Source organism: Tyto alba, unplaced genomic scaffold, assembly GCF_018691265.1.
Source record: "Tyto alba isolate M040663 unplaced genomic scaffold, T.alba_DEE_v4.0 Super-Scaffold_20000042, whole genome shotgun sequence".
NCBI lineage: Eukaryota > Metazoa > Chordata > Aves > Strigiformes > Tytonidae > Tyto > Tyto alba.
The window spans coordinates 11007880-11022333 of record NW_024881293.1 but is presented as its reverse complement, the minus strand read 5'-3'; the positions used below and the strand labels follow the sequence as shown (position 1 = coordinate 11022333).

The window sequence follows — 14454 nt, the reverse complement described above, 5'->3', positions numbered from 1 at the left end:
TTTTTGGGGCTCCCTGCCCCAGTGTGGAGCAGTGCCAGCTCTCCGGCGGGGCTCAGCGGGGGTCAGGGATGTGTGGCATGCCTGGGATGCCCAGCTTGGTCCCCAGGACCTTCACCCGCACCCAGCTGGGCCTGATCCTGCACCCATCCTGCTGCCACCAACCGTGCTCTTCTGCCTTCGGGGAGCATTTTGCCCCAACGACTTTTATCCCAGGGAAAAAAAAAAAAAAAAAAAAAAAAAAAAAAAAAGGAAAAGAAATAAAAGTCATTTCTTAAACCCCCTCCCCAGCGCAGGGACACCCCCCCACACACACACCCCTCCCACCCCAACTCCTGGGGTGCTTTGGGGCCGGGGGAGTGAGCGAGAGGCAACGGCAGGATGTGCCCCCCCCAGCAGCAGAGCCGGGGCGCCCCAAAGGCTCATGCGGATTTGTACCTTATTTATTACAAAATATATGGTTGTGTGTACACCAGCCTGGCTGCGGGGCTTCTCCGGGGTGGGGGGGTGGGGTGGGGGGGTGTCCAGTCCCTTGTCATGCGTGTGTGTGTGTGTGTGCATCCCCCACCTCAACTCCTGCCCCATCGCCACCCGCCCTGCACGGTAGCACCGTGCCGGCAGCTCCTGTTTGCCTTGGGCCTGGCTCAGCCGGTTGGCAGCGACCCGGGGAGGGGGAACCACGCCAGCTCCCCGCGGCCGGGGGACGTGGCAGCCAGAGCAGGGGGCCCCATCCAGCCCCACAACGTGCCCCCCCCTGTATACACAGCACAGGGGTGCACCCAGCATAAGAGCTGAGCACCCACTGGGGGACGCTGGTAAATCAAAGGGCAGTGGGTCCATCTGTCTGAACATCTGTCTGGCCCCTCTGGCTCACGGTCCTGGGTGGGTTTTGCAGGAGTGTGTATGTGTGTGTGTCCCCCCCCCACTCCCCCTCCCACCCGTGGCTCCTGGCGGATGCTGTAATGGAACACGCTGTGTTTACAGGGCCAAACCCCCCCGCCCCGCTCCCGGGACAACGTTTCCCTTTTACACCATGGTTTGGCCACGCCGCGGCATTTTTTCACCGTTATACTGGATGTGGCCGCTTGAGATCAAAGGGGACACGAGGCACCCGGGGGGGGGGGGGGCGGGGGGAGCGTTTGCCAACCCAGCAGCCAAATCCCAGCCCCTCATCCCATCCCGCCTGGACAGGACCCACCCGTGGCCAGACGCCGGCGCATCGGGTGGGTGATGCTGCGGCACAGAGTGGGAGGTGGCACCGGGAATGCCGGGATCCCATCGTGGGGGCTCCCGCCCCCACAAATCCTGGGTGCTCCCTGTCCCCTGGATGCTCCCTGACCCCTGGGTGCTGCTTGACCTCTGGATGCTGCTTGACCCATGGGTGCTCCCTGACCCCTGGGTCCCACCTGTCCCTGGGTGCTCCCTGTCCCCTGGGTACTCGCTGACCCCTGGGTGCTGCCTGTCTTTGGGTGCTGCCTGACCCCTGGGTGATGCCTGTCCCTGGGTGCTCCCTGACCCCTAGGTGCTGCCTGTCCCTGGGTCCTGCCTGTCCTGGGTGCTGCCTGTCCCTGGGTGCTCCCTGTCCCCTGAGTGCTGCCTGACCCCTGGGTGCTCCCTGTCCCCTGGGTCCCACCTGTCCTGGGTGCTCCTTGACCCATGGGTGCTCCCTGACTCATGGGTGCTGCCTGACCCTGGGTTCTCCCCAGCCTTGGGTGCTCCCTGGCTCCTGGGTGCTGGGAGCTGCCCCACCAGGACCCACATCCCCTGCCACGGGGGGAGGCCAGTGGGTGCTCCCCCGTGGGCACTGCTGGCAGCCGCGCCGGGGGCCGGGGGGCCGGGGGGGGCCAGCGCCGGCAGGCAGGATTGTTTTCCACCATCTGGTTGGAGGCAGCTGCGCAGGCAGGGCAGATGGAAGCAGCTCCTGCAGTTCTGCTGCTATTTCTGGCGTCAGGAAGAAAAATGGGGGGAAAAAAAAAAAAAAAAAAGACAAAAAGCAGCCACGCAAAGAGGCCGGTTGGATGCCCCAATTTGCAACCCCTTCTCCTCACAACCATCCATCCATCCACCGGGTCCCTTCCCAGCTCCGGCCGGGACCTCCGGCATCGTGCTGGGGGGTTCTCCGGGCTCTGAGGAAAGCCAAAGGGGGGGCCCAGGGGCTCCCCCCAGTCCCAGGGCCACCGAGCAGGAGCCACACTCCGGGATGTGTTGGGGTTGCGGGAGGTCCGTGGTGGGTGTCCAGCCCAGCCCCACATTCCCGAGGGCTGGAAACTTGCCCGGGGTCAGGGGTTGGGCTGAGGGGGGGGCTCTGCAGCCAAAATCCAACTTCTGCTCCCCCCCCCCCCACCTCCCCGGGGTGTGGGTCTCTTGGCTCAGGACCTAAACTCACGGTCCCCATCCCGAGCGTCCCACACCCCAAGCTCTGGGGACAAGGATCCCCTTGGTTCCTAGCCCCAAATGCCCCCCCCCGCCACGCTGGCTGGGGCTGCCCAGACCCACACCCCACCCGTGTGCTGTGGAGCATCATCAGGTACCAAAATAACACACCCCCCCAGCCCCTCCCGGCTGCCAGGCGGTGCTGAGCGTCGAAGGCCAGCCCCGGGGCTGTGCGGCCGAGGCTGCCAGCTGGGACGCTTTTCTCTCTAATTCTCGTAATCGTTACCAAAAACCACCGGCACGCGGCTCCGCGTGACCCACGGCAGCTCTGGAGGGGGGTACCCGGGGTGGGGGGAGCCCCACAGGGACCCCACACCAGACCCACGGCCTGTGGGATGGAGAAGCCAGAGTGGGGGGTTTCTCCAACGCAACAACTTTGGGGTGAAAACTGTTTTGGTTTTTTTTGTTGTTGTTTTTTTGTTTTTTTTTTCCTTCTCAGCCCCTTAGCATGGGTGATGCTCCCAACTCAGCTCCAGGTGGGGGGCTGGGGCTGGGGTGAGGATCCCCTTGGTCCCCCCGCCCTCCCACAACTTTGGGGAAGCAATGGGGTGCGGGGGGTTCCCGGACACACGTTTTCAGGGTGGGCACGATGCAGACGCAATGCTGCCCCGCTCCCCGCTTGCACCCAGCACTGGTGGGTCCATCCAGCTCTGTCGATGCCTTGCAGAGGGGGGAGGAAGAGTGGGGCAGAAGCAGGGATGGAAATATCCCGGGAGAGCTCCCGGATGGCCGAATCAGGGGATGCAGGTGGGCGGTGGATAACAAGAGCCCGTCTCTGTGCAGGATGAGCATCCCCGTGGTGGTGAGAAAGGTAGCCTGGCTGCTTCTTTTTACACCCCACACACATTCCCCCCCCCAAGATGAAAGGGAATAGCAAAGCTGGGAAGGAAAAAAGGAGCCCGGGAGCCAGCATCCCCCATCCTGCCCCGGCAGCAATTAGGGATGGCTGGAACCCAACGTAAATGAGAGGCCGGTGTGCAGGTTCATCAGCACGTCCATCCATCCTGCCAGGGCCCCCGCAGAGGGGATGGGGCTGCTGATTGCTCATCCCCCTCCCCAACAGCATCCCCACATCGGAGGGCACCCCCCAAACCCCCCCTGGCCCCACAGGGAGGAGGGAGCCAGGGCATGGGCAGTGGGAAGGGGGTGCCGCTGTGCTGCACCCTATGAGCACGTCCCGGTGCTGGCCGGGAACAAAAGCTGCTCAGAGCAGCAGCCGGGAGCTGGAAAGCGCCTTGGGAAGCTGCTCGTTTTCTTCTTTTTCTTTTTCTTTTTTTTTTTTTTTTAAATAATGGAAAATATAATGACAGTGCCTAAATTAAAATAATAAAAGAAAGCAGCCGAAAAGCCAACCCAAAATAGGAGAGAAACCCACGTTTCAGGCTGAAAGGGAACAGGCGCAGGCAAGGGATGAAAGGGAAAAGCAGAGGAGCTGTGCCTGCCCAGGACCCTCCTCTCAGCCCCCTGCCAAGGGCCGGGGGGGGGGCCACGCTGCCCCACCACCTCCCCAGGGCCAGGCTGTGGGGTGAGGCTGAGTGGGGTGTGGAGCATCACGGCCGCAGCAGGAGCTGCCGCGGTGTGCCGGCCTCGGCTCCTGACAGCCCAAAATGTGCCCCCGCGTGCCCCCTCCCCGCTGGCTTTGCACCTTCACACCACACCCCAGCACTGGGGCTTCAGGGGCCGCATCCTGGCCAGGGCTCCAGCCCCTGGATGTTGGGAGGGGGGGTGTGTGTGGAGGTGTCTCCTCCATTCCCTGCCCTGAACTGGAGCATCCCTGGGGACCCCCAAACTGGAGGGATCCCCAGGGACTCCAAACCAGAGCATCCCCAGGCATCCAGAACATCCTTGGGTATCCAGAGCAACCCCAGGAACCCCAAACTGGAGGATCCTCAGGCATCCAGAGCATCCCTGGTTATGCAGAGCATCCCTGGGAGCCTCCAAAGTAGATGGTCCCCTGGGACTCCAAACCAGAGCGTCCCCGGGTATCCAGAGCATCCCTGGGGACCCCAAACCAGAAGGAAGCCCAGGGACCCCAAACTGGAGCATCCCTGGATATCCAGAACATCCTTGGGGACCCCAAACTGGAGGGAAGCCCAGGGACCCCAAACTGGAGCATCCCTGGATATCCAGAACATCCTTGGGGACCCCAAACTGGAGGGAAGCCCAGGGACCCCAAACTGGAGCATCCCTGGGTATCCAGAACATCCCCGGAGACCCCAAACTGGAGCATCCCTGGGCATCCTGCTGCGAGGGGCCATGGAAGGTGCCAGCTCCCCGTCTCTGCCGTGATGGTGAGGCCAGGCAGGATCCAGCTGCCGAATTCCAGGCCGTCTGGCCAAGAGACGCCGCTCCGCTCCCGGCGCTCCCGCCGGACAACCTGCCGGAGGAGGAAAACAAACAGTCCTCGAACATGGACAAGCTGGAGATGACAGACCCTCCAACCCCTCCCAAAGAGAGGGGGGGCACATCGCTGGGTGTCCCCCGGGAAAGGGGCGGGTGGAGGCCAGGATTTGGGGGAAAACAGTGGGAAGAGGGAGAGGGGCTGCTCGGAGCGCTGACACTTGTTTTCCGAAGCAAGCCCGAGCCGGGACGCCGTGGGGACGGCCGAGCTCCACTGCGCCAGGGCGGCTTCGGGGCAGCCCTCGACAATGCACATTCCTGTCCCAGTTGCTTTTTAGATTTTTTTTTTTTTTTTTAATGTTGCATCTCAATATCTTGCAGTTCAAAGTGAGCTGGTTCTGGAAAATACATCCATTCGCGTTTTTCAAGCTATTTTTGAAACCTTTGGCCTTCGTTCCTCTTCAGGCTCCAGACCATAAATAATAATAACAACATATTTAAAGCCTTTATGCTGACAGCTCACCGAATCTGCCAGAGCCTTTTAATTCTCCAGATGTTGAAAATCTGACTCAAAAACTGGAAGTTTGGTAAATATTTTGTGTGTTTTTAATTTCACAGCCATTGCTTTTTCTATCACATGAAACAGTAGAATAAAAATACTAAAAGTGGAACAGCTATTTCTGGAGCTGGGTGGGGGAAAGGTGAGGCGGTGGCCGCTGTCTCTGAGCTCCAGGATGCAGCCGGAGCATCCCTGGGGCTGGGCTCCCCATGCCAGGGCTCTGTGCCGGGGGTCTCGGCTCCCTGGCATGATTGTGGTGACAACCCACCCCCCCTCGGCCCCCTCGCCCCCCCCTCCCAGCTCTGGCCTGGCCAGGGCTGCTCCCCGTAGGTGTCACCTTGGCCAGACTCGGATTTATTTGGGTGATCAGCTCGATCTGAGGCACGGTGTCATCCCCAGTTGCAGCGTCTCACCCCAGGCCTGCATCCCACACTCTGCATCCCATATCCCTCATCCCAAATCCCACATTAGTCCATATCCCATATTCCTGCATCCCACATCCCATAGCCCACACTCCATACCGCATATTCCTGCATCACATATCCCATATCCCACATTCATCATCCCATATTCCCATATCCTGCAGCCCATATCCCATATCTAGCATCCTATATCCCACATTCCACACCCCATATCCCATATCCTGCAGCCCATATCCCATATCCTTCATCCCACACCCCACAGCCCATAGACAGTAGCCTACATCCCACACCCCATATCCCACATCCCATATTCCATATCGCATATCCCCGCATCCCACATCCCATAACCCACACCCCCATATCCCATAATCCCATATTCCATAGTCCTGCATCACATATCCCATATCCTGCATTCAGCATCCCATATTCCCATATCCTGCACCCCATATCCCATATCTATCATCCTATATCCCTCATTCCACACCCCATATCCCATATCCTGCACCCCACACCCTGCATCCTATACCTCACACCCTACAGCCCACATCCCATATCCACATCCCACATTATGTATCCCAGATCCAAATACCACATCCCACATCCCACACCCCATATCCCACATCCCGTGTCCCCCATCTCCTCCCAGCCCCACACCTGGGAAGGTTCCTCTCCCCCCGGTTCCCCCCCAGATGCTTTGGGGTCCGTCGGGGCTGTGACGGACCGGCCAGCATTGCCTTTGCTCAGGGGCTGTTTCCCTGCTGAGAAACACCAGCAGGAAAAGCATTAAAACCCCCAGGATTTTAGCACAACTCCTGGAAAAAAAAAGCGTTTAGAATTTCTCCCCCAGCAGGAGCTGGCTCGGCCACACTCCCGGCCTCCCAAAACCCTTCCCATGCAGTGGCCCCCAAGGATGGGACCAGGGGGCTCCTCCCCTCCTTTCTTCCCCCCCCCGACACCCCCTGAAAGCTGGGCCCAGTGCCACCAGCCCAGGGCCAAACATTACCAGTACCCAGGGCCCGATCCTGGCCCCAGCAACGCCCCTTTGCCCAGATGGAACTGGGGCAGAACTGGACTGGCAGAAGGGTTTGCAGACTGGTACCACCAACCCCCAGTAACCCCACGCCCAGTTACCCCACAGCCTGTGTACCCCTGTACCCCAGGTACCCCATAACTTGGTTACCCCACACTCCAGTTGGGCCATACCCAAGGTAGCCCCGAGCCCAGGCACCCCAAACCCCAGTTACCTTATACCTTGGGTACCCCATAGCCTGGGTACCCCATACCCTGCACCCCCATTTCTCCATACCCCAGGTACCCCATACCCTGCACCCCCATTTCTCCATACCCCAGGTACCCCATACCCTGTACCCCCATTTCTCCATACCCCAGGTACCCCATACCCTGTACCCCCATTTCTCCATACCCCAGGTACCACATACCCTGTACCCTCATTTCTCCATACCCCAGGTGCCCCATACACTGTACCCCTAATTCTCCATACCCCAGGTACTCCATACCCCCAGTGCCTGATGCCCCTAATCCCCCATACCCCATGCACCCCATGTTCCAGGTACCCCACACCCCATTTCCCCCCACCTTGACCCCTCCACCCTGGGCACTGGCCCCACTGGCAGCTCCAGAGGGCTGCACGTGTGCCTGCAGCCCCGCAACTCTTCCACCTCGCTCCCTGCGACATGGGGCTGAGCTCACCCCCTGCAGTGAGGGGGTCGTGTGTCCCCCCTCCCACATCTTCCCGAGCCCTGCCCGTAGCAGCCCCGGTGCAGGTGGGGGCACAGCCCCAGCCCCCCCGTTGCACCCCTGGCAGCCCAGCAGCCGTTCAACTCCCCCCCGGGTGCTGCGCCACTCGCAAACCACATGATTTCCTGGAAAGTCCCGCTCGTTCAGAAACAAAACTACTTGATTTTTGAAACAAACCTCAAGCTCCCACAGAACCCCCTGTGGGTTTTTTTGTGCCCAGACAGGGCAGGATGGAAGTCTGCAGCCCGCGCCAGCTGCCTACGGGCAAAAAAATTTGGAAGGTGTACGTAGCCGCGGCCTTGGCCTTTGGGGTGGCCACAGTGGTGCTGGCAGTAGCCCTCTCCTCCGTCCTCTGCCAGCAGGCCGTGGGCTCCATGATGGCCGGGAACGGCTCGGCAAGGCTGGCGTGGCTGGAGAAGGAGCTGGATGTCACCAACCTGTCCCTGGCCGAAGCCCGGGGGCAGTGGGAAGGTTGCAGTAAGCAGTTGGTAGGTGCTGGGGTGCTGCTGGTGGGTGGGGGGCTGGGGGTCCATGGGGAAATCTGCAGCCCTCCCGCCTTGAACTGGGTGCGTTTGGTGGATGAGAGGGAGGTCCCGAGCCAGAGCCTCCAGCCCCTTCCCTCTGCCCATGCTCAGAGAGTGCTGGAGGGGAAAGTCTTGGAGCTGGAGCCGGCACTCGTCAGGGTAACCCAGCTGCAAGGTGAGTCCTGGGCAGGGGGGGAGTGTGGGCACAGGCAATGGGCCCTGGGTCACCCTGATCTCTGTCCCCTGGGTCACCCTGATCCCCTTCCCCTGGGTCACCCTGATCCCCATCCCCTGGGTCACCCTCATCCCTGTCCCCTGGGTCACCTTGATCCCCGTCCCCTGGGTCACCCTGATCCCCATCCCCTGGGTCACCCTCATCCCTGTCCCCTGGGTCACCCTGATCTCCATCCCCTGGGTCACCCTCATCCCTATCACCTGGGTCACCCTGATCCCCGTCCCCTGGGTCACCCTGATCCCCATCCCCTGGGTCACCCTCATCCCTGTCCCCTCAGTCACCCCCATCCCCATCCCCTGGGTCACCCTCATCCCTGTCCCCTGGGTCACCCTCATCCCTGTCCCCTGGGTCACCCTGATCTCTGTCCCCTCAGTCACCCCCATCCCCTGGGTCACCTTGATCTCTGTCCCCTGGGTCACCCTGATCTCCATCCCCTGGGTCACCTTGATCTCTGTCCCCTCAGTCACCCTGACCCCCATCCCCTGGGACACCCTGACCCCCCCGCCCTCACCTCCCCGCAGAGGAGAACGGGGTGCTCCGGGCACAGGTGGCCCAGCAGGAGAAGCAGCTGGAGGACCTGCAGAGCAGCAGGTGAGCCCCACGCCCCCCCCCTTGACCCCAGCCCCACGGTCTGTCACTGACCCTCCCTGTGTCCCCCCACCAGGGACGAGCTCCAGCTGAAGAACCAGGCCCTGGAGAAGCAGCTCCAGGATATGAGGAGCCAGCATTCGAGTGGGAACAGGACCCCGGCTGTGTCACTCAGCCTCCTGGCTCTCCTCCTCCCCGGGATGCTCCTCCTGTGATCCCCAAGCAGCAGGGACATGAGTCCCTCCATATCCCATCTCCCAGTGTGGGATGAGGAGGGACTGTTCTCATCCAGCCCAGTGGGCTCTGGGGGTGGCCCTGTTCCCACTCGCCCCTGTCCCTGGGACCACCTACGCAGTCCTAGACCTCCCCACACACCCTGCTCGCCAAATTAACCCTGGCCACTGTGGGGACATCCGGGGAGATGGTTTCCCTCCAGCCACCAAGAATTGTGCCCATGGCAAGGGAGGGGACGGGGGCATGGGCTGGAGAGGACAGAGGCGTGGCAGGGCTGCCCTGAGTCAAGGGGTCCACAGGCACTCAACGGTTAAGTGATTTTTATCCAATTTCCAATAAAACCTTGAGAAAATCCATCATATTTTTGCTCTGGCACCTCTTGGGGACCATGACCCTGATGTACAGCGGGGTAAGGGGGTGCTGCAGAAGACCCTTGGGCAGATGGCACCCCCAGCATCCCCAACACCCACCTGACCTCCAACTGCGTCCTCGCTTGTCCCTGCAGCTGCAACCCACAGCCAGGCTCAGGGGCAGAGCGTCCTCCCACCTCCAGCACAAACAAAGTCTATTCTGGGCTGTGACCTGCGAGAAACCACAGCCCAAAGCCAGGTTTGGTGAGAAAAACCCACAGGCAGCAATTACAGCAACTGAGGGAGCAACCTGCCCCGGGAATGCTGCCACATCCCAGGCAGCCGCCACCGGAGCGGGCTCGCGGTCCCGTGTCCCCCTCCGGCATGGACCCCGCGGTGCCCAAAGCCACCCTGAAGGTGCTGGGACTGTGCGCGGCGCTGGTGGTGCTGGTGGCGGCGGTGACGGTCTCGGTGGCGGTGATGGTGTGGCGTTCGGAGGCGGTGGGGAAGCTGCAAGGCTGCCGGGAACGGGCGGCCAACGAGAGCCGGGAGCTGGGGAATCGCGTGGCCGAGCTGGAGCGGGAGCGAGCCCGGCTGCAGCGGGCAGCGGCGGCAGGAGCCCGGGCGGAGGATGCTCTGCGGCGGGAGCTCGCCCAGGCCCGTGGTGACGGCAAAAAGCTCAATGCCAGCCTGGCGTCCTGCCGGGAGCGGGCGGTAGGTGCTGGAGGGGATGGGGGACAAGGCGGGGTGCTCAGCCACCCTGTATGCGTGGGGTGAGCGATGCTGGGGTGGAGAGGGAGGGGTTTTAGGGGGACCCCAGTAGCCAAGACCAGGGTGATGCATCATCCCTGGTGGGATTTCAGCCAGGGTCCTGGAAAGCCCCAGCACTGGGGGGGAGGATGATGCAGACGAGCAACCCCAGGAGAGCAAATGCTGGCTGGAAAGATGAGCCTGGAAACGGGAGAGGCAGCCCTGGGATGGGAGGACCAGCAGCACCCCAGGGGGTCACGGCTACCTTCCTGCATGGGGTCACCCCAAGAGGGGATCCCTGGCTGCTCCCAGTCCCTTGGCACAGCCCCGGTCCTGCCATCCCCCTGCCTGGGTGCCCGCGCCCAACCGGGGACATCTATTCTTAGCCGTGCCCAAGCTGTTCCACGCACATATAATTACCCTGTCCCAAAGCAGCCGGAGCCGGTGCGGAGCTGCCGTTTCTCTCCTCCCAGGTATTTTTAGCTGCGGCCCCGGCTGGGAAAGGGCCTGGCCCCAGCGCTGCGGCCACAGCCCGGAGGAAGAGCCGGGTCCCGCCGCCCCTCTGGGCTCATCCGGCCGAACAATGGCCCAGAGAGGCTGGAAAAGTGCTCTGGCTTCCCGGGGCTGGCGCCGGGAGTGGGGCTGGGCTGTGCAGCCTCTCAGGGACCCAGCTGGAGGGAGCCCTGTCCCCTCCCAGGCACCGGGAATGCCACCCATGGGGTGCTTGGGTGGCTTGGGGCTCTTGTGACATCCCTGTGCACCAGCATCCTCACCAAGCTCAGGCTGAGCCATCCCTCCAGGAAAAGAGGGATTTTCCCTAAACCCATGTCCTTACCCCTTTGAGAAACACGATGGGGGGGGGACGGGACCTAAGGCTACCTGGAGCATGGGGACATCTTGGGGACATGGGGCAGGTGGTGAGGAGGGGCAGGACTCCAGCAGCAGATGAAGAGTCGGGAGGACGTTGCCCACCCCTGTCCCCAAGCTGCCGTGTCCCCTCTCCCCAGGCCAGGCTGGAGGCCAACGTGACAGCGCTGGGGGATGAGGTGCTGGCCCTGCGGCGAGAGCGGGCTGAGCTGGCCCGCAGCAAGACAGCTCTGCAAGGTGAGCTCCGTCCCCCGGGGATCAGCAGCCCTCTTGGGTTTTTGTTTTATTTTTTTTGGGGGGGGTGGGGGGGAGGGGATGTCTCCCAGCCGAACACCCATTAGGGTCACCTGGGTGACCCCGCTGTCCCTTCCGTGCTGCAGAGGAGCTGGCGCGGGGCGAGGAGCAGGCGCTGGGGCTGCGACAACGGCTGGAGGAGGCAGCGGAGCAGCGGCGAGCGCTGCGGGCGCGGGGGGAGCAGTGTGAGACCCGGCAGAGAGAGCTCGAGGTCACCCTGTAAGGTCCTTGTCGTCCCCCCACCCCCCCCTCCTCCATGGGCTGAGCACCCCAGAGCATCCCCACCACCCTCCCCAAACCAGCCCAGCCCTGCACTCAGCCCCACCCCAGCCCCTCCACCACCCTGCCCTTCACTCCTTCCCCATGGGGACCCTCTGTGCCCCCCATCCCGGGGCAGGGACACCCCCTCACACGGCTCCGCTCTCCCCGCAGGCGGAACTACGCGGCCGAGGTCGAAGCGTTGCGACGGCGGCGGGCGAGGGACCGAGCGACTGGGCGCAGGTGCCCCCCGTCCCGGTACTTTCTGTGGGTCTTGTTCTGCCTGCACGGCTTGGGGGGACAGGGACACCCCAAGCGTTGGTCTGGGGAGGGGGCTTCACCGGTGCGGCCGGACTTGGGGGGCTCACGGGCACACTTCCTAGCACACGCCATCGTCACCAGTGTCCCCAGGGGAGCAGGACCCAGGGACAGGGTGGGGGACTCACTCCCTGCTCTCCCCTCTTTTACAGGAAGGGCTGAAGCCCCGCAGGCCCCCCCCGACCCCCTCCCTGCCGGGGGGGCTGGGGGCCGGACCCCCTCATCCCGCCCCGCGGAGCCCATCATTCCCAGTCCCACAGCGCCCCTTAGCACTGGGACCCAGCAGCGGCTCAGCCCCCGCGTTTCTCACCAGAGCCAGAGTGTCCAGATGAACGATGATGATTGTCACTGCGTGTCTTCATCCCCCCGCGTGTCTTTACACACACACACACACCCCCGCCGCGTGTCCCGATCCCGCCGCCTCTCGTGACGCTGCCGCGTGTCCCCGTCCTGCTGTGTCCCCCGATGTCACCGCCGCAGCAGGACCGGAGGGGTCGGTCCTGCAGCTTCTGGGCAGTTTTACCTCAGCCAAGGGGTGTTTTCCCCACCAGCTGCTTTGGAGCTGCGATTCAATCAGCTCCAGGGGTTAATGCCACGTTCCCAGCGCGCTCGAGAAACTGGGAAAACTGGGCAGGGATTTGGACAATAAAGGCTGCTCTGCTCACCGGGATGTCTCCCCGTGCCAGCAGCCGGGCTGTCCCCCTGTCCCCCTGAGCCCAGGCCTCTGCCACAAGCCCAGTTGTACCCTCCCTAAATCCAGATGTGTCTCCCCAAGCCCAGCTGTGTCCCCAAGCCCAGCTGTATCCCCCCCTCCAAGACCTGCTGTACCCCCTAAACCCAGCTGTGTCCCCCCAAGCCCATCTGTGTCCCCTAAACCCAGCTGTATTCCCCTCCAAACCCATCTGTGTCCCCCCACGCCCATTTGTGTCCCCCCAAGCCCAGCTGTGAACCCTCCAAACCCATCTGTGTCCCCCCCCAAGCCCAGCTGTGTCCCCCCCTGAGCCCAGCTGTCCCCAAGCCCAGCTCAGGCACCACACACCCCGCGGTGCCCAGTGGCTGCCAGAGCAGGATCTGGCTCTTCCAGGAACCCCAAAGACCGGGGGGGCCCAGGCAGGGTTGCGGGGTTGAGGCGGGAAGAGGGGGGACACACACACACGGGGCTCAGCAGCTGCTGCTGTTTTGCCGTCGCTTCCCAACATCTCCAAGCCGCTTTGAAGAAGGTTTCCAGGAAAGTTGCAGATTTTCCTGCCGCCGCATCCTGTGCAGAGGGCAGGCAGGCCGCACACAGGCATCCGGCCTACACCCCCCCGTACCCCCCATTGCCCCCCGGCTTGGGGGGGGTGTCAGGAAAGGTGCTGGCAGGCAACTTTCCAGCTGAAGGTGCCTCTGCGAGGAGGCCCATGGTCATGTTGGGGCTCCCTGGGCTGTGGAATCTGGGAAACACACACACACACACACACACACACACACACAAAACCAGCCCTGCAGCCCAAATTTGGTGGTCCCAAAGTGGAGACCCCCCCCCCCCCAAAGCCCCACATCAGCATGAGACAAGGAGAGGAATGGGGCAGAGCCATTCCCACGGTCCCACCTCAACACAGCGCCAGCCCTCGGCATGGGGAGGATTAATTATAGCCAGAAGGCTAATTGGAAAATGGGACAGAGGCAGTGTCTGTAGCACTGGGGAGGGGGGGCAAGGGGAGCGGGCACCCCGTTGGCATCCCTGGTGACCCCGGGAGGCTGTGGGGAGCCCTTGGGGTGGGCTGCCAGAGGCAGCATCCGAGCAGCAAAGCCGCTGGCACACTGGGGTCCCCGGGGTCAGGGGTCTGGCAGAGCCCCGGCAGCATCCCTGTAGTGGGGCTGGGGGGGCCCGGAGGAGGGGTGACTCACTGTTATTTGCAGCTCAGGAAGGAAACGGCAGTAGCTGAGAATGGATTCAGGACCGACACCATCCCGACCATCGCAGACACTTCCCGGTCCCCGGGGACCGCGGCGCAGCCAGAAGGCAGGAAACAGTGAGCGGCTCGGGGTCAGCGCCTGGCGCGGCCCCCCCACCTCAGCTCATCCCCACCCCCAGCCCTGGCTGGGCATCCTGCAGAGCTGGGGGGGGGGGGTCTCAGGGACAGCGGGCCCCTCTGCCACAGCCCAGGGTCCCTGTGGGATGGCCACCAGTGCTGAGGGTCAGACAGGCAGCTTCCCCCTCCTCCCTCCAGTCCCTGCCCCGGTGCTGCCCACGCTCGACACAAACCCCTTTTCCCTGCACTGAGCAACCCCCACCGTGTCCCCAGCCTGTCCCAGAGCCAGCCCCCACCCCCAGGCTCCCCCCTCAGCCCCAGGGGACCCCAGACCCAGAGAGGGACGGGGGAGACGGCTGCAAACCCGCAGCCCGGCTGGGCTGGGCTGCCTGTTACAACCCACACTGGGAGTCCAGGGAGTCGTAAAGGTTCTGTGATCCCCTCGGGTTAAATTAAGGTGAAATGACACTGAAGGACCAGTTAAAATGTTTTACTTGTAGTAGAAACAACTT

At 62.7% G+C, this 14454-nt stretch overlaps 2 protein-coding genes across 6 annotated transcripts; both read left to right on the top strand.

Moving 5' to 3' along the window:
* Positions 1 to 7685: 7685 nt before the first annotated feature.
* LOC116960357 lies at positions 7686 to 9446 on the top strand. Of its 2 annotated transcripts, none has more exons than XM_032987552.2 (4): positions 7686 to 7997; positions 8145 to 8208; positions 8790 to 8859; positions 8933 to 9446. In XM_032987552.2, exons 1-4 carry the CDS (start codon positions 7740 to 7742, stop codon positions 9069 to 9071), a joined length of 531 nt encoding a protein of 176 aa, XP_032843443.2. In that variant the 5' UTR covers positions 7686 to 7739; the 3' UTR covers positions 9072 to 9446. The 2 variants fall into 2 exon arrangements, with proteins under 2 accessions (XP_032843443.2, XP_032843442.2); XM_032987551.2 differs by having other exon boundaries at positions 8732 to 8859.
* Positions 9447 to 9788: 342 nt separating this feature from the next.
* Positions 9789 to 12557, top strand: LOC116960359 (coiled-coil domain-containing protein 194-like). Of its 4 annotated transcripts, none has more exons than XR_004406336.2 (5): positions 9789 to 10154; positions 11198 to 11294; positions 11438 to 11575; positions 11784 to 11852; positions 12080 to 12557. XR_004406336.2 is itself a non-coding variant. In XM_032987556.2 (5 exons), the coding sequence occupies exons 1-5, from the start codon at positions 9825 to 9827 to the stop codon at positions 12087 to 12089; spliced, it is 639 nt and encodes a 212-aa protein (XP_032843447.2). In that variant the 5' UTR covers positions 9789 to 9824; the 3' UTR covers positions 12090 to 12557. The 4 variants fall into 4 exon arrangements, 3 of the variants coding, with proteins under 3 accessions (XP_032843447.2, XP_032843446.2, XP_032843445.2); XM_032987556.2 differs by having other exon boundaries at positions 11438 to 11570; XM_032987555.2 differs by having other exon boundaries at positions 11438 to 11570; positions 11784 to 11867.
* The last annotated feature ends 1897 nt before the right edge of the window (positions 12558 to 14454 follow it).